At 42.6% G+C, this 20226-nt stretch overlaps 1 protein-coding gene across 1 annotated transcript in view; it reads left to right on the top strand.

Annotated features, from left to right (window-relative positions):
• The window catches only part of LTBP1 (latent transforming growth factor beta binding protein 1), a 1129437-nt gene that overhangs the window by 940872 nt on the left and 168339 nt on the right, over positions 1 to 20226 (top strand). Inside the window, exon 22 of the mRNA XM_086926894.1 lies at positions 14616 to 14738. Within this exon, the coding sequence (XP_086783020.1) occupies positions 14616 to 14738 (123 nt within the window). The remainder of the gene's footprint in view (positions 1 to 14615; positions 14739 to 20226) is intronic.

Genomic DNA, 20226 nt, shown 5'->3' with positions numbered 1-20226 from the left:
TAAGCAATAGTAAACATATAACAATGCATGTGTGTTTTCCAACCCACCCCAAAATACATATTTCACATTTGAAATGGTATATGGTAAATACACGAAAATGAGTATTGGTACTGTACACTTTTCAAGCAGTTTCATCATTCAGGTAAATGCATATATATATCAGCTGAATGATTTGCGAAAATTACACATGAAATGGCTCTGAATACAGAAAAGAAGGTCGAGACCATGCCATCACATATTTATACAAAATGCTGTATATGTGCTAGAGGCTGAGGTAAAATATTGTCTCTAGTATCCTAAAAATAGAAGCTCTGTTCTCTAAGAATAGTTCTACTTTAAGCAGAGTACCATGTGCCAAAAAAAAAGTAAATATTTTGGAAAATGGAAAAAAATAATTTCGCTTTCAGGGGAAAAAATAGTTCCAAATGTTTTCAGTAGCTTTGTTTATCAAAACTGAAGGCCGAATTCAGAGTTCAGGGAACGCTGTGTGATCATTGTTTTTTAAGAGTTATTCTCGTTGACTGGAGAGAACAATATATCAGACAGACTCGCAAAAAAGTGGTCTACAACATCAGGTGAAAGTTCAACCAAGTTCGAAAATGCTGCAACTGTGCAGTTTGGAGCGTGATTGCTATCATCGATGTTTGGATCAGCAATGCTCACAGAAGGTTGTACCTGTTTGGTGCTGCTTTCCTCTCGTACCTCACCGCCACCTACTCGTAGTGGTGAAGTCTCAACGAATGCCGTCATCAGAATAGGTAGCAGCTGGGGACAACACGATGCATGAGTATCGATATCCTTTGGTACTGCTGATGGTAGTGTAAGACAGACGTCCAACACGCATTCTTCTCCGCATAGCAGACGTCGAAGCACAGGTAAGATGCAATCCTGCCAGATTGGTCTGAATGAAAGAAACCAGGTTGTACTTAGATCTCTTAGTCGGGTCAATCCGAGGACCTTAGTGATACGGTCTCGGTATCGTATTGCTAGGATCGTTTCTTCCATCGTTGCTAGAGTCTTGTCTGTGGATTGGCTTGCCATATCGGAGCAGAAGGAACAAAAATAAAATTCCTGCCATGAGCCCCAAGATTAAGGGTAGGCCGCCAAAGACAGAATGAACAAAATTCGGGAAGATGCCCATAACTGTTTCAAAGGGTGCTAACAGTCCCGAAAAAACTGTCTTAAATACATGTGCGATGCCACTGGTATCAGACATGTTTAAGATTTGGCTTAACATTTCTACGAAATGCACGGGCAATTTGTCGATAAAAGAGAATGTATCTCTGCCGATGTCCTTGCCACTTGCAGATCATACGTTTCTTTGGATGACGTTAGAGGCACAGTTGTCTGTAAAAGAATAGACTTCATTCTGCTTAAAGTATCAATTCGAATAGAAGAGATATTCAACGAAGGCCATAACGCAGCCCCCATATCTGGATTGCTGTGTGGATACAATACTTGCATACAGCACCATCCCACAACAGCTGTGGTCACTTATTAAAACGTAACTCAAGTTACTAAGTTGTCTAAAAAATGGCTCTATCTGTTTTGCAGGCGTGCCATGCAGGTGACATGAAAGGTTATTTGAAGACCCTTCGCAGTCTCCATGCAAGTTAATACCTTGACACAGAAGTGTACCGCTTAGTGATTTTTTACATTTGTTACCACTAAGGAATACATCCTTTTTCCCTTCACTATAACATCTGTGTTTATAGGGTAAACCCCGGGTTGATTTGATGTATTCTTTACCCAACCTTTCATACTGGCCTGCAGGTATATACTCTTGGCAGTATTTAAACTGGAAAGTTGTTATCGGAATTGAAATTGTTCCGTGTATTATCCATTCAATGACAGGTCTCAGACATTGTCATGGTAATCTCTCAAGTTTTTCAATGCTCAGAATCGTATAATCTGCTCCTTTTTGTGCCAAACTGATTTGTTTATCAGTAAGGTTAAAGATACCGAATAATGACGTTGTGTTGATTAAACGCCATGGTACGTAGCCTGAACGCAGATTTTGCAACGTCCAACCAAGCTGTACAATAGAACGTAATTGAGACTGACCATGTCGTAACATTAGTAAGTCCTGCTCTATTATATCAATAGCAGATGATACAATGCTGTCCAATTAATATATTCTGGAGGACAGAGTCGTTAACCCATTGTCCACCACAGAAAGTGATTTTTCCAAATGAATACGATCAATTTCTCGTATTTTTTCTGCTGTTTCAATTTGCATTACTTTCCAAGCTTCGTTGTACGCAGCGTATATACCGGCCGCTATGAAACGTTTTTGACGCTGTTTGTGTGGTCCCAGTATGAAATCACGCAAGTCAGCACCGTCTTTAAGTAAAGTCAAGTGTTGCTTAATTTCAGCCAGTGTGGATTTCTGTAGCCACTCAAGGCATAGTTTCCCTACACTGTATGTTGTAACTATCCCTGGATGTTGTCTCTGGGAGTATCTTGGGTCTGGCCTGGTCATTTTGAACCCCTGTGTTTTGTTCAGGAATCTATCTTGACAGTTATTTGTGTCTGTTGGCCAGATCAACCACTTTTTCCAATCAGGATGTGTTCTGTTTTGGTGAAAAATATGGGATATGTCTATCTCCACATCTGTAGTGCTATCACTATCAGTTATGGGTTTCAGAATAGACAGTGTATTTAAGTCTTTTATCTTAGCTAAGCCAAGACAAGTAGTTTGTTGAATTGTGTCATTCAAAAATATCATTTGTTCTGGGATCATGCAGGCCCTAAATAATGCTTCTAGGCCTTGTACTTGCCAATCTTTGGTACCCCAGATCGTTTTTGTTTCAATGTTGTTTTTCCAAAATTCGAAACCAAATGTAGACATTTTGTCATAACATTTTTCAGAATAAATCAATTTAGTATTTGTCAACATTGTTTTCATTCCTGTCCTAGTTAACATTTTAAAATAAAACGTTTTTGGATCACTGTTGTTAAACCCTGAGAAGCTCGGAATTTCTCATAAAATGTTTTCGAGCTGCCTTTTGGCGGTGTTGGACAGTGTTCCCATTGGTTATAAGATAAAACATTTCTAGGCTGTGCAGTTTTATGCAAATAGTGATCACCAAAGTGATTATAACAGTATAACTCTTCATAATTCGATGAACCCTGTAAGTAATCATGTTCAGTAAATTTGGCTGACATTACTAAATCTGACATCATATTATTAATGTTTTCAAAGTCCCAATCATCAGAGAAAGTACTTGGTGTCACAAAGTCACTTAATGAAACCTTAACCTGAAGTGGATATTTCAAGAGTTCAACTGGGCCAAAAATGTCATAATCAGTTCTGTCCCATGCTACCCCACCGGGTATTGGATTGGCTGAGATGTTTACTGATGACAGTTCTCTTTTCTCGATGTGGGAGGATGTGTGAGGCTTTAGGACCAAGTTGATGTTCTGACTTGCTGTGTCCATTGTACTATATTTTCCATCAATGGATTTTCCTAAACATAGAACCATGATGAGTCAAAGCAGGAGAGTAAGTACACCTAACACAATCCAAAATTCAATCCATGGTGAAATCAAATATGTTTCTTTTAGTTGGAGAGAAAGTTCAATTACTTTGTCTTTGAAAGTTTTTGTTGCAGGCGTTTTTTCATGCCCACTTGGATCGTCTGAAAAGTCGTCGAAGTTGATGAAGTAGCCAGATGCAGTTCTGTCAATTGTTGGAATCATTTCCAGATTTTCATTTGCTTTTGCATTTTTCTTTATTTCATTAGAATAGTCAGAGGCTATATCATTGTAGATTGGTGTTTCTTGACGAACTGTTGCAATTTGGGTTTCAAGAGGCACAAATTCCATGGCATTATTGCTAAGTCCTTTTTTATTCACTGCAGGTTCATCAAATGTGATTATTCTCTCAGTATGAGCCTCTTGGATAGTAGCAAATTTCGGTGTTCTGCTATTTCTTGGGATTCCACTGGGCCTACTACTTAATATTGGCCACATGATTGTGGTTTTACCAGGTCGATGGATACAACTCGGTTCTCCTTTTTACCAGCAAGGGGCGGTAGTACACCTGATCTCGTTCCGCTGATAGCTAAGACAGGTACAGCTTTTCTGTAAGAAGGCCAAAATTCCTTCTTCACCGCGATCTTCTCTCTGACCAGATCCCCAATCTTTGGAATCCAGACAGGTCTTGCTGGGACAGGTGGTTTTTCTTCAGTGGTTGTCGGCTGTTGTTTCAACTTTATGTTACTCAGGCTTTTTCTTGTTTCATTTAAATCCTGTAAAACAGCCAAACGGCTTTGATATCAAAGGATTTTTTTTCTAACACTGAAGTGTGACAATCAAGATCCTGAATGTGCATTCTAGTACCGAACAATAATTCGTAAGGAGAGAGACCTTTTAGAGAATTTCTTGGCAGATTATTAAGACTATGTTGGACACTTGTTAAATGTTTGACCCACCCATCACCTGAACCTAATACCCTCGCCATTATAGATTGCTTTATGTCCCGGTTTTTTCTTTCCACTACCGCATTTCCCTCAGGATGGAAGGGAGAAGAGTACCGCAATGCAATGCCCATGCTGTTCATGGCCTCTTTGTAAACTCGAGAGCTAAACGCAGGACCCTGATCAGAATGTAGCATGCCAATTGCGTATATGCCGATAAAGACTTGCAAATCTTTTTATAACACTTCTGGCGTCAGCCGAGTGCTGCTGCTCTACATTTTTAAGTTAATTTTGTCAATAATTATTGGGACGCAATTTTCTGGTTGGATTTATGCATTTTAGATAGCCTGAAGCTTTCTAACAAAGATGTCCGGGCAATAGTCTGGTCCGGTTCACAGCTGCGATCGCTGTTGCAGTCTGGAAAATCCATTGCAAATTTGTAAATTTGCTTGCTCATTCCCGGCCACCAGTACTCTGATTGTAATTCTATTAAAGATTTCAAGATCTGTTGGTGCCTCGGACCCAGTCCCATGTGTGCGCTTTCAATCAAGAAAACTCTCCGGTTCGTGTTTGGAATTACTCTATCCACCACTCCAGGGATTTGAGCAAAAGGAACGGAGTTTGCATCAATTATGTATGTATTACTGAGTGGATAGTTGAGAGGTAATGCTGCATAATTGCCTTTTAATGAGGCTTTTACCGCCAGCATGGCTTCCCCATCTATGTGTTTTTCTGAACGCTTTTCAGTGGCTACGGAAGCCGGTTGAACCGCTTCCGCTGAGGCTGTGTTAGCCAATGAATTTCCTGCAACGTGAACGCCATCACGTTGATGACTCAGTGTGTGTATCACGTGAGTCTTCTGTAGTTCTTTCTTTAAAAGAACTACTTGTTCCCAAAGCGTTTTATGCTTTATTGTGGCACCTGTGTCATCTTTGTAACCGTTTTGACTCCATGTCACTGTTGTAAGACTTGACGCAGAAATGCAAATCGCTCACTATTAACGTCGGGAATTCACGATCGGCATTTTTAAAGATCTTATTTCAGCTCACTGAGCTGAACAGTTTCTGAGTGATTCAGTTTTGGTAATCATCGGTTTGAATTTACCAGAGCTCCAGCGACCTTTAACAATCGCGCACGCTGCATTGTAGGATTTTTCCTCTACATCGTAGTGTTGTGCAAATCTGTCCATGTAGATTCCACATGTGTACTGTTCGAGAGGCAGAATTTCGATTGGCAGAGGATATTCTTGTTTGTATTCTAGATCATCTAGTTTTTTCAGTTTCAGGTCAAAATAGTATTTCACATCTTCTGTAGCAAGGGAAGTTTCCCATTGTACCCATTTTGGATCTAATGCCACTGTATTCAGATTGCGTGGAGGTGTTAATGCCTCAAGGGCTGATTCTGCAGTATAAACAGTTATTCTCTTGCCTTGGGCCAGGGCTCTTTCTTTTGCTACAGCAGTTTGAACCGCAATCAGAATTTTTTCTGTAGAACTGGATTTCATTTCAGCTTTAGTGTACAAATGTGATTTGTAAGCTATAGGTACCGTTTCTCCCTCATTAGAGGTTAGGTATGTGAATCCGCATCTTCCTGGGATTACTCGGATTACAAGATTGCGTGTGTTTTCACGTGTTTGCAATTTTGTTTTGGTTAACATGTCTGTTTATAGTGATCTTAAAATTTCTGTGTGTTTCTGAGTCCAATTTATTGGTTTCAAATCAGGTCTTATTAATTCATAGAGAGGTTTAACTCTCTCTGCATAATTTAGTATGTATGTTCTTCCGAAATTCAGAAAACCTAGTATTGATTGTAAATTCTTCAGCGTTTTTGGTGCTTGGAGTACAGCACATTTCTCTAAGAAATTGTCAGCTAGGCTCTTGCCTTCACTTGATAATTCATATCCTAAAAACAGGACAGTTAGATGGGCAATTCGTGACTTTTTAAAGTTGAATTTGTAACCCTCTGAAGCGAACCCAAGTTTTATGGTGATCACTCTTTTTAAGTGAGTCTCCAGGTCAGGTGCAATGTTTTGACTAAAGAATCCATTAGAGATATCTAATGTTGTTTTATATTTTTTGCACACAATGTTATTCATTAGTGCTGCACTGTGTGAGTTTTGTACTGCAAATGTTTTACAACAGGATTTAAGGTGTCAGTAGTCCAAAACTAGACAATATGAATCGTCTGGCTTGGAGACAGGAAACAAAGGATTGTTCATTTGTGAGGTGCATGTTTCAATCACCCCTTGATTTTCAAGTTGATCTAAAATCTCCTTGACTTGCTTTTTAGCTTCTTGTTTAACTGGGTACTGCCTTTGTGCAGTGGGTTGATTTTTTAACTGGATTTTCTGGTGAGGCGAATCCTCATCCCATCCTACATGATTTTTATATAATGCAGGAGCTTGGGCTACTGCCCATTTTCTTGCAAGTGTATATTTTTTATGAATTGGTATATGATTAGAGAAGGCAGGCATAATTATTTCTTCGCCATGAGGGCACTCCCTGACAAACTCTGGTGGCCTGTCTTTTTCAGCTAACAGGATGTCATAGCCTTTCGAAAGGTTATCCCAAAAGAGACCCCTTACTTTCCTCGTCTTGTCCCCCTCTATACGTAATGTTATTTCGTATATATTATATGGGGTTTGCTAACCCTGGTATCTGCAGTTTCCACCTGAATGTATTCATTTGTGTCCACTGTCTCCAGATGATTCATCAAGATCTTGCGAGCTATGGTCACTTCTGCTGCGCTGTCTAGCATTGTCTGGGCCCACTCTCTGTTTTTCAGTTGTGTCCTCAGAATCCTCTGCATGTTTAATCTTAATACTTGCTACCTTCTTTCTGGGATATTGTGATTTATTACTTTGATGAGCAGGTTCCTTCTCTTTGGACTTGACGTGCTCTTTTCTGTGATCAGACCGCCCTCTTCTTTCCGATTTCTGGTGAGGAAGATCGAGAAAGATTGAGTGAGAGGGATCGAGAGGGACGTGTATCAATATCTTGATATCTATCAGGTTTTCTCAATTTATCCCTATCTCTAAGGTTGTATCTGTTTTCAGAGGGCTCCCTTTGGGGAGACTTGTTTCCTCGGTCTGGAGATTTTTCTCTCCGTTGAGGAGACCTTCCTCTGGACTGGAATCGTTTTTCCCATGGAGTGGACTGTTTATTACCCTCCCAGCTCCTTTTTGGAGTATTCAGATTATTTTTAATAAAGGTTTTTTCAGGATTTTCAGTTAGTTGGGGTTTTACCGGTTTCCCACCCAAAGTATCTCTTCCTAGTTCTTCATAGGATTTTTCTATGATTTTGGCAAGTTCAAATGGTTGGTCTGCTATATCTGTCTCCTTCAATATCTGGCGGATCGCCACAGATGCTGCTTAGTACATCTGGTATAACTGCCATAGACGGAACACCATGTGTTTTTGTGTATATTGAAGCAAAGACTGTGCCCCAAGTGTCACAGTCTTCCACATGTGGTGCGATCCCCATTGGAAGACAGATAGTCAGAATTCTGTGTTTCTCAGTAGGAGTAGTATCTGGAAATACTGCTTCTATTTGAGTAATTTTCTGTGCCAACCAGAATGGAATTTGTTCCCATTTTGTGGGTACTTTACCAAGACATGATTGTATGTTCTGTGGTGTGATTTTGTTTATGTTCGCCTGATGGGGGTCGGCTGTGGAATCTTAATTGTGGGTTGGACTGTTGAAGTCCCCATGACATATTGGACCAATTGTCTATGTATTTTAATGAATAGTTTTAGCTGAGCTAAAAGTTCCTGGACTGGCATTTGATCAATGTCTGGATGTGGTGTGTAGCTGGCTAGAACCGGCCACGTTGCTCCCGGTCTACCTAGTGGACCGTGCCTGGTGATGTGATTTTGATGTTTTAGGGCGCCATTAAACCAGAGCAGATGCTGTTGGTAATTTAGTGGGATTTCAACGTCCTCGAAAGGAGTGTATTCATCCGGAGGTTCCTCTATTTTGTAATAGTGGAATTCTTTTGTTATAGTGTTTGCTGCTGGAAAGTGTATCCATAAATAGAATACCTCTGTCTGCAGATTTCATGGGCCTCTACCACGAATATGACTGTACCACCACGTGATGTCAGTCCATTTTCTATAAGTTTAAGAGTTATAGTTCTCCTTACGTTGACCGGAATGAGTATAGCACTCGGGTCATTTTCTTGGATGGTTGTATCATCCTCTATGAGTTGAGCTGCTATTCTAGCTCGCTCCCTTTCGTCTTCACTTTCTCCCATTTTTACTGACAGAAAGCTCTTTGTTGCAGATCAAGTTTCAAGGAAACAAAGATTAGGTGCACAATATTTTGGAACACTGTATCCTTCAACGTTGACTAAACCAAAAACGAATACATAGGAATCTCTTCCTACTAAGTTCCGGCGGATATTAACCTTTCACCCACTCCAGACGTCTTTTGGAGTTTTTACGGAAAAAGGGTTCTGTGTGAAAAAGCACGACTGAGTTACTCTAGTCTCTTGCGTTAGATTATCGCCTTACCAAACGTTGGGCGTCATGTAGTGTAGTTCCTATATTCCCAATAGGCTCTGCGCATTGGAATAATATAAACAGCAGTGTAGACGTAGGACTGAGGTTGACTAGGTCTCTACTGACTATATTAGACTTAATTAGTTTCACCAGCTAGCTCAGAGGTCACTAGAAACTTTCTCGAATGTGCGGGAAAGAGTTAACTCTCCGGATTAGACAAGAAGGGATTAGCTTCTGACAACCATACAAACGTGACAACTTTGCTCCCTCAGAATAGAGTGTATCTCTAGAGTCGTGTGAAAACAATAGGCAGCTATCTCACTCAGACAATCGTGCATACTTAGTTTCACCAGAGTGCAGAGAAATAGAGAGACTGGCTTTTTTCAATAAAAGGCGTTATTTTATTGAGCAGTCTTCTTTCTCATGCAAGAGAAATTAATTGCCACAATTGCAATACTTATTATGAAGTAAAGTGTGTACAGTAAAAGTAGTATTATGAAATAATACTGTAAAAGCATAGATATGGTTTCTTAGCCATATGATACTTTAAAATAGATAAAATATATATACATACATAAAACCATTGACTAACGTACTCAACTGGTGCTTCTAACTACGCCTACCCCGATGTACCTGACCTAAACCTAATACTTGGGAAGGAGTAAGTAAGTAGCAGTTTAAGTTAAGTTGGTTAAGATTGTTTTTTGCCAAGGATCTCAATCAAGAATTCTCTTTAAGGGTTTAGTCAGCTCCGTACCTTGGTAATAGAATGTGGGAGGTCTGGTATCTCTTTCTTCAGGACTCGATCTCCCAGCAACCCGCAAGGGTGACTCGGGAACACCGGAGCTGGATTTTCTCAATGTGAGAAAAAGTAGCTTCTCCAGCGCGTCAAAGGGGAGGGGCGGCTTCCGTGGGCTCTCGCATCAGCTGGGCTCTCGGGCAAGTAGATAGCCGCTCTGCTCCAAACCACTGTGTGTTTGCTTAAGGCAACTGTTGGTATTTTATACCTGAAAGGTGCCGGGTTTGACATAAGGTTGGACATAAGATGTCACTAAGAACTAACAGTTCCTTCTGGACTCCAGGAGTTCTTGTTCAAATCAAAACAAAAGCAGGGGGAATTTCCCGGGCTGCTGGAGGCTTGGTTTGTTTAAAGAACGCGTTGTGCTTTCTAGGAGTCGATGGGAGTAGCCGTGCTGTGCTTTGGACTGCATGGGCTATTACTGAATATGGATATGATTCTTATGCCTTTATAAGGATATTATTAATTATAACAGCATAAGGGCATGAATCAGGAATATCGAATTAGTGTCCTAGATAGAAATACAACATCAGCAAAAGCTCTTTTTTGTTTACTAATAACTTTGGCACCGTTTTATGGATCTTCACAAATTTTCCTAACAGAGTGTACTGCTTTGTCTAGTTCTCATGGAAAGTTTCGGGGTAATCCGTCAAGCGGTGGCAGAGAAACAGGGGTGACAAAAAATGTGCGTTTCCCATGCAGTTTTCCAAGGGGATTTTAGACACGACTACAGCCCAAACCGTTGAACAGAATTTACACCAAATTTGGCAGAATGGTAGCTCTTGGTCCTGAAAGAGCCCTTGTTGTGATTTGATGTAAATCCATTCAATATTTTTGGAGTTATTAAAAAATAAATAAATAAATAAATATAATAAATATACATACCTAGGGACTCGGTTCCTTGCAGATCCACCAAGGAGGATTTGCAAATCTACGTCCCAACAGCAGTATGGTGATTGGCTGGCCACAACTTGACTGAAAAGTTGCGGCTGCCATTTTATAGATTGGAGCACAGTCACAGAGGTTATAACTTAATGTGTAAACTGTTTGTTGGAGTCAGGGTAGAGGTACCCTGACCCCATGGGTGTGTTACAGGGTTCACAGTGGGGCCCTTAAAGGTGACGAAATTGCCTTAAGATCTTTTTTTACACATGCTGGTATTTGCAGATCTACTGTGGCGCTCAACGTGGCATTGTGTGGACCCTCAGCAGATCTTCAACCATAACTTAAAAAATACATACTCTCAGACCCACACAGGCACTCACAGACCCACACAGGCACTCGCACACCTTCTCACAGACCCACTCACAGACTCACACACCCTCTCAGAGACCCACTCACAGACCCTCTCACAGATCCACACAGACACTCACACACCTACCCATAGACCCACACAGACACTTACACACCCACTCACAGACCCAGTCACACACTCACAGATCCACTCACAAATCCACACGGACACTCACACATGCACTCACATACCCACTCACATACCCACTCACACACCTACTCACACACCCAGTCACAGCCCCACTCAAATACCCACTCACAGACCCACATAGACATTCATACACCCACTACCAGACCCACACTGATACACACACTCACAAACCCACAAAGGCACTCATAGACCCACTCACAACCCTGCATACCCACTCACAGACCCATACAGGCATTCATGCACCCACTGAGAGACCCACAAAAGAACTCACACACTGACTTGGAGATCCACACAGACACTCACACACCCACTCACAGACCCACTCAGGCACTCACTCACCCACCTACAGACTCCCTCAGGCACACACAAAGTCACTCATATATACTCACACACCCTCTCAGGAATACACACAGCTAGCAACAGACCCACACAGGAACTCTCACACCCACTCACAGACCCTCAGAGTCACTCACACGCTCACTCACAGACACACACAGGTCCGCATAGACACTCACACACCCACTCACAGACCCACACATGCAATCACACATCTACTCACAGACCCAAAGTGCCACTCACACACTCACTCACAGACCCACACAGGCACTTACACACCCAATCACAGACCCATAGTGCCACTTACTCACAGACCCACACAGGCACTCGCAGACTTACTCAGAGACTCACACAGCCACCCACAGACCCACACAGGAACTCACAGACTCACTCAGAGATCCACCTACCCACTCACAGACCCATACAGGCATTCACACACCCAGTGACAGACCCACACAGAAACTCACCCACGCACTCACAGACTCCCTCAGGCACTCACACAGTCACTCACAGACTGAGACAGACATTCACACCCACGCAGGCATTCACAAACTTAGTGACAGACCCACACAGGAACTTACACTCCCACCACAGACCCACAGAGGCTCTCACACACCAACTCACTGACCCATGTATCCACTCAGACCAACTCAAGCACTCATACACCCACACAAACACTCATACATCCACTCACAGACACACACAGGCACTCACACATCCACTAAACCACTCAGACATACACTCACACACCCATACAGCCACTCACACACCCATTCACTGACCAATACAGCCACTCACACACACACTCATAGACCCAGACAGCCACTCACACACCCACTCTCAAACATTACAGGTTACACTAAGGAAAACAAACCTAAACACCCTTATATATTTTCACATAAAACAACAAAGGTTACAGAGACGTTAGAATTAGGAAATAGCATTAAAAATATTCGAAATTCACTGAAAAAACTAAGGATACAGGGACGTTATAGTAAGGCTCTGATTTCACACATACCAACCATAGAAATTTAGCAGTTATAGTAACCTGAGCTAACTTTAACTTATGCCCCTACAGTGCACTGCTTATGACCTCACACATTACATCACTCATGGCATGGTCAGTGACATCACTGATTACATCTTAAATGACATCACTGATGACATGACTGGTGACATCATTCAGTGAGTGAGAGCAGTTTCCCTACCTGCACTATCGTTGGCAGGGAAACATGTGTATGTTCCCTTCTGTCTGGAGAATTTTAAAATTTCTCGTCAAACAAGATCAAACACTCCAAGTCTGTGGGAGCTTTAAAATTGCTTCCGTCGGCTGGGATCAGACTTGTAATCTGTTGCTCGGCCCACAGATAGACACATATTGCTCCCACCAGAGGAAGCATGCATAAAACAGCTGCTCCATCCGGACAGTATCAATGCTGGCTCTGACACCATTCGGGAAGCTGGCTGGGGCCACAGGGGCTCCCTGTCTGCTTGGTTGGTGCCCAGGGTGGACACAGGGGCTCACACTTATTTATAATGCTGGCCCTGGAGGATGGGGCCCCCCAGGCTAAAATAGGCTAAAAAAATGTTTAAAAACACAGGCCCCAGGGGATGGGCTCACCGGGGTCTGAGAAGGCTTGGGTAGGGGAGTTGCATGCCTCCTCCCCCTATATTTTGGCCCTGGAAGATGGGGACCTTGGTGCCCAAGACGGCTTAGGGATGGGGAAGAAGAGTGATTTTAGGGTTTAGGGGAGGGTGAGGTTACAGAGTGGTAAGGGTGATTTTAGGGTTTAGGCATGGGTAAGGGAATCGGGTGGTAAGAGTTTTTTTAGGGTTTATGGCTTGGTAAGGGAATTGGGTGGCAGAGGTAATTTTACGGTTTACGGGTGGGTAGGGGAATGGGGTGGTAAGGGTCTTTTTGGGGTTTAGGGGCGGTTAACTGAATAGGGTGATAAGGGTGTTTCAGATGTATAGGGTAAGTAATGTAATTTGGTGGTAAGGGTGTTTTAGGGGGTGGTTAGGGGAATTGGATGGTAAGGGTGTTTTTAGGGTAAGTAAGGGAATACAATGGTAAGGGTTTTCTTCAGGTCCCCCCCCCCCCCCCTAAAAAAAGCTTTATTTTTATAATGATTTTTTTAAATGGGGTGGTTTGGGGGTGTTCTCCCAATTAAAGTTGTTAGTAATATATTTCTATTTACATGCAGAGATATGTGTATACATATATACACATTTATATTTAGCGTGAATGGCGTGGAGGCTTTGACCACGTACGCAGATCCCGAAGAGGGGAAACTCGTGCTCACATTTATATTTATATACACACACACGCATACACCCACACACATACACTTATATATATATATATATATATATATATATATATATATATATATATATATATATATATATGTGTGTGTGTGTGTGTGTGTGTGTGTAGGGGTCCTTTTAATTTATACATACCTTGCTATGTAAAGGCATGCGTGGTAAAGGTATATGCATGTATGCATGGTAAAGGCAATGCATGGTAAAGAAATTGGACTGTAATGGATGTGTGGTAAAGACGTGCATTGTAAATGCGTGCTTGGTAATGTCATTGATGTCATAATCTATTGAGGAGGGTTTAAGTAGGTGTGAAGGAGGTGGGATGCCCCAGAAGAGCCTATTTTGTGGTGCAGAGTTCCAAGGAAATGCACTCTTGTACACTTCGAGGGCAAATTCTATGGGCACTCACAAACCTTTCATTTGCAACATTGATTTAGTGTTTTTTGTCTTTTGTACTAAGTGGTGGAACTCCACCAAAGGTGCTTCTAGCATGTTCATGAAATAAGCGCATTCAGTTAATGCGTAATTAATGCCAGTTTCTGAGGTGGTGGGCACATGTTCTTAATTTTGGGGATCTGAGACTATTTTTCATCATCAGACTTTGACCAAGGGAAAGGAAAAGAAAGACAGAAAAGAGAGAATGAATTAGCAAGAGAGATAAACACAATGTCACAGTTCTAAGTACAGCCCTCTGTTAAATACCAGGTGTTTGTAGAATATTAGGGCACCGCAAGCTTTTGAACATAGCTATCTAGGGACTAGATTTGAATAATCGTCTTTTCCTTTGTTAACAGATGTTGATGAGTGCGCCGATAGCAGCCTATGCACAAATGGCCTGTGCAGAAACACACAGGGGTCCTTCAGGTGTGAATGCAAAGCTGGATACCACACAGACGCCACAGGAGAGCAGTGTGAAGGTATGGGATAGGAGCGTGTCTTCAAGCATTATGAGCAATAGAAGCATGACGACCCTACTCGTACAAAGGGTCCATTTGGTTTAGTAACCGTAAAAGTAAATTCAGACTCAAGACCGCACTAGAATCAAAACCAGCAATTGAAAAAATCTTCAAACCACCCACACATTGAAGGAGGCTTCAGACAAAAAGGAGCCATGGGTGCCTGTTTGGGTTTTGGGCCTTTTTGGGGTTGGGCTGCCCATACCTCTCTTGAAACAGTTCTCTAGCATGCAGCCCACTGTGAACATGCCAGAGTGACAGCCTGGCCCGACTCAGTGCTTGGAACACTCAACTATCTTAATAGGTTACTGAGAAATATTTAAATACATAGATCTTATCACCATTCAATCTAAGCAAACAGACTAGCATGTTGGATGGTGCTTGAAAGTTTATTGTCCTTTTCTTTAATAAAATACTTTGATGAAATCATAGAGGGCAGTTTACGCACACATAATCCGTTCAGAAATTTAGACGGGCTCCTACACATATGATTATAAGCTAGAATATATGTGGGTAGCAATGCACAGGTCATGCACACTTTTCCACTCCTGGATTTCTAAGCTACAAATCTAGCAACTTTAAGTGTGGTGGCCTCATAAGTTCAATGGAAGCAAGCCAAGACTACACCACCCAGAATGCATTAGGTAGTCAAATTAAAGCTCAAGGCCCTCAATGACGTGTTTGTGATATAAGGAACGAGTAGATGCAGCTTTTTGCAAACATTTGAGAGAAGGTAATTCAACTTAAACCCAATATTGACTATATCATTAAACAAATGAAGATACTTTCTCAAGTTGGCGGCTGATTGGTTCTTTCCTTGACCAGATACATGTGCACCGCTGCTTTATAAACACCTTGCAGTTTGTGATACTTTTGTAGGCCTGCAGATGAAGAATTTCAAGAATGGCGGAAACATTGTCTAGACGGTTCCTGCACTTAGATTCATGGTGCTGTCTAATTCTAAGCAGTGATTGCTCCTCCACCTCTACATCCCGCCCACAGTTCCTAATTATATGAGTTTGTTGTGGCTCTGTCACTCCTAGTATATTAGTTCATTTAAAGGCTTATTCTTACAGGGTGACATGTCTAATCAATCACACTTACTCAAGATATGGCACTGTAAAAACTAACTAACTGTGGATTAGTTCGCTTTTCTTTGAAGTCTGCAATTGACCCAATCAAGGAGGATGGCTAATGGCACTGAGACCAGACATAAAGATGGATGTTGCACAGCAAGTCCAGTTTACACCCGCTAAAGGTCACCAATGCTGGGTTACTAGATCTCATTTAGGTCACCCCTCCTTGGTTACTAGATCTCATCTAGGTCACCCGTTCTTGGTTACTCATCTCAAATGCAGGGTTCCTCTAAAGGTTAAATGAGCATCTGATTATCACTGGTGTATAGCCATACGCATGCTCCAACATATTCTTTAAATGAGCTGAAGGAACTGCTGAACTGTGTACACAGTGAACAGCCCGGGCAATAAGCAGGAGCCCTGGGGGGGCCCGCAGATCATAGACATATCTGCACAACGAAAAGGACCTAGTTTGACCCTCTCACTTGTATGGATCAAAAAACCTGTAAAACCTTTTACGCGTAGCCTGATTGATATGTGGCATCTTGGAAGGTCTCAGTATGTGGTCATTCAGTAACTGACTGGCGCAGTACTCAGATCCAGCACTTGCAACTCATGTGCAGGGGCGGCCTTAGGCATGTGCAAGCTGTGCACCTGCACAGGGCCGCCAAACCCCAGGGGCCGCCACGCCAATATATATCCTTAATATAATAATTCTCTAAAGATGGATACATATTTGCGTGGCGGCCCCTGGCAGGGATTTGGCGGCCTCTGGCTCTGTTCCACTTCCAAACACCCTGACCCCCCCCCTCTTAACTGGGCTCCGCGCCCTTGTTCCTCCGGGGGGGCCCTACCTACGCTCCCTGCTCAGGGCAGCCATAAGCCTAGAGCTGCCCCTGTCAGGTGCTTCCCTTGGCCCTCTGAGCATCTCTGCACAGAATGAAATCTGAGCACTGAAAACAAGCCGGGAGCTCGACTCACACAGCGCAAGAGAACGATGGAGACCTTTAGGTTCTCCAGCCTTTTCTGTCACTGGTTAAGCTGGGCGTGTAATATGTAATGTAATTCCATATTTGTAAAGCTCTAACTTAAACCCCTAAGGGTATCCAGGCGCTGGGGGGCCGTTGGGGATATTACTTGAGCTATTGCCCAGAGTCACACGATGCTGACACCAGCACTAGAGACCGAAGTGTGAGCCCCACGTTCTGGAGTCAGCTGCTCTGGTCGCTGCACCACACCTCTCCCTTTTGGCTTGAATTCGGTACTGCCGGTTTATCAATGGTTGTAGCAATCACAGGGAGATGAGCAACATACCTACCTAAAGTTCATGAGGATGGTGGAGTCCAGATTAAGTTTATTTTTAAAGAGAAGGATACCGTAGCCTTTTTTGAGGACTAATGCACCACTAAATCAGGAAAAAGGTTTATAAATGCATTTCTGTGATCAGAAATGATGGGTTGGTGTATTCATAATATACACACTCTCAGAGGTCACTTTGATCCATCATTGATGTAAGGCGTAAACAGTACATTCTTTGGAATTATCTCTTTTGTCAATTAAGAAAAACAGATTTATCCTGATTTTCAGTTAATCAGTAGTGGCCCATAATACATGCAGGAGGGGGGCGGGCAGGTCACACATGTACACACATACACTCACACATATACACGCACACTCACTCACACCCTCATGCATTCACAGGCGTGCACATATAGACCCACCATTCACAAGCACACACACACCCATTTACAGCATGCACACAATCATACATACTCACACATGCCCACAACAAACATTAAAAAACCCACACTACTCACCCACTGTAGCAGTGATCTTGGGTTGCGGCAGGTAAGTCGCCAAGGTTCTTGTGGGGTTGGAACTGCCGCCTCCTCTCCTTGGCTGACCTGATGTCCCTACCTCTTCATAGAGTGGGATGGGGGTCATTGAGACTGACCCCACTGAATTAACTTCATGCTGCTGGGAAACATGCCCTTACGTCTGCTGTGCTTTACATTAAGTAGCTGTGGTATTTTTTGTAAGCCATGGGCATCTCAGCAATCTAGCTAGCTCATGGTCCAAAATGTTTTTAACCGCTTCGCCACAGTGCGGGCGGATTTGACGCGTGCGCAGATCAGACGGCTTCCAGCCGTCCGACGCACATGCCCACCGTGAAGCTGTCCGACGCATGGAAGGGGTTAAAACTAATCTAAAAATACTGTAAAAGTTGCTTATCGGGCATTCAGTGCAACAATTTCTTCAAGAGAAAATTGGCAAACAGCTTACACTCAAAGTATAGCAAAACCTTGCTCAGTGGTATGGCAGCATTTATATAATGCACAGAACCCTTCCAAGAGAGTAGTATCATTTCACACTGCATAACATTTTACAAATGTGAGTTTGGTGGTTTACTCCAAACCTTCGCATCTCTCTTAATTTCTTCATTCAAGATATTTTTGGGCCCTGGAGATCGTGATGGATGACATGTTCCAATTAAAGTAGTGTTTTCACTTTGGGAGATAAACTCTCCACCGTTTTAGACCATACTTGCCATTATTGGAGTCCTTTAGCAGGGCCTTAACACAAGCATATAATGTGAGGATGTCACCTCTGGCAGATATCCGCGAATCAGATTCATTCTGGAAGGTCCCTCCCCCATAGCTAATAAGACTGCAAATATTTCAGCATCTTTCTCACATATGGCATCAAACATTTTCTCCATAATGCGGACTGCTTCTCCGTTATTATTTGAGTGACGTTATGTTTGAAAATCTTCTTTAAGTTTGTTTATATGATTGTCTCTTTTGCCTGAACAATCTGTTTTCATCAAGGGTTATAAAGCATTTTTGTCTTGTTTTGGTGTTATGCATTCTGGTGATGAAGTGAACTGTTTGTGTCCGTACTTTGCTCCAATTAATAGGTGTGTTCAGAATTTTTAGGACCACAAAAGTTAAGCATTTCTTAACAAAATGTAAAATTCTTCCTACACAATTATATAAATGTTTAGAATATAACTTATGGAGCAGAACGCCTTAACAGTGCCAATCTCTTCATATGTTTTCCATAGTGATTGCAACCTGGCAGGCAAGCCTTTCATTTCAATTCACTCTATTTGCTTTCGTGATTTACTCCATCATTCCAAGTAGCATTAAGGTATCTACATGAACCGATTGCTGCCTCCGGTCCAGGATCTGATACACCCAGATAAATCCAGGACTTATCCTGGCTCGAAGCACAGTCAATGATATCATACAGTTAGTCCACATCGAACATTCACCCCATAGCACCTACCCAAAAGTCTTTGCCCTGGCGGATGACATAGAGAAGGCTTTCATTTCAATTCATACGAATAAGGGCATTCTTGAGCAGCAACACAATCCCATGGAGGTCGGGGCTCTAGTATTTGTCAGGCAAATCCCTGTCCCACCCTCTTCCTTATAACGTGGTTGAGGTTATTCCCCATTCACTGGTGGCCGCATACAGGGAATGCTAACTAATAGGGTGCACCCAAGAGTTCCCCTTTGACTGTTTAGGAATTACTCAAAAGTGTTGGGCCGTTAGTAGTGAGTCCCCCAGGGCCCCACAGGCTCAGTTCTAGTCTTACAGCTCCGGCGATATGGAAGTGTTCAGTGGTGCACTATATGTAGGCATTCCTGCTTATCAACTCAGGAGACTCCAGTTGATCCAAAATCAGGCCGCCCGCCTGATTCACCACCAACCCAGAGATCAACATGTTCGCCCCCTTTTAAAAAGTCTCCATTGGCTTCCGGTATCTGCCCGCTGCAAATTCAAGCTTGGCTGCATTATCTCTAAATCTCTTGCAGGTCACAGCCCCCTTTCACCTCTTCCCTGCTTCACCCGTATGCCCCTCTTCGAACCCTTCGGTCATCCCAGATGGCCCTGTTATCAGTTCCCAGATTCAAGAGGAAGAAACATGGTGGTCTTAGGTTTTCATTTTTAGCCCCGTCTTTTTGGAACTCCCTACCCCTTCCTCTTAGGTTTCCCTCTCCTTACTCCAAGTTTAGATCCTCCCTTAAAACGTTCCTCTTCACTGAGTCTTACAATTAGCTGCTATTTTATGTCTCTCTTCCCTGCTCCCTCAGCAAAGCGCCAAGGAACCTAATGGTGTTAGTTGCGCTCAAAAAGTTTATTTAACATAACATAACATAATCGCTTTCAGTGAAGTTGGGCTACTCGCGGTTCCCATTGCAGCACCCGGCAAGCGCAGGTTTTCTCCCTCGAGCAGTGCTGCCAGCTTGTACCAGTGATCAAAGCTGCTCCCTCTCCTCAAACACAAGGTAAGTCACTCTTCCCCTCACAGGGGTAAGGGAACTCAATTTGTCAGTTCCTGACTAAAGCCCAGTTAGTGTGTGACA

This window comes from Lissotriton vulgaris, chromosome 6, assembly GCF_964263255.1.
Source record: "Lissotriton vulgaris chromosome 6, aLisVul1.2, whole genome shotgun sequence".
NCBI lineage: Eukaryota > Metazoa > Chordata > Amphibia > Caudata > Salamandridae > Lissotriton > Lissotriton vulgaris.
This window is presented reverse-complemented; position numbering and strand designations above follow the sequence as displayed.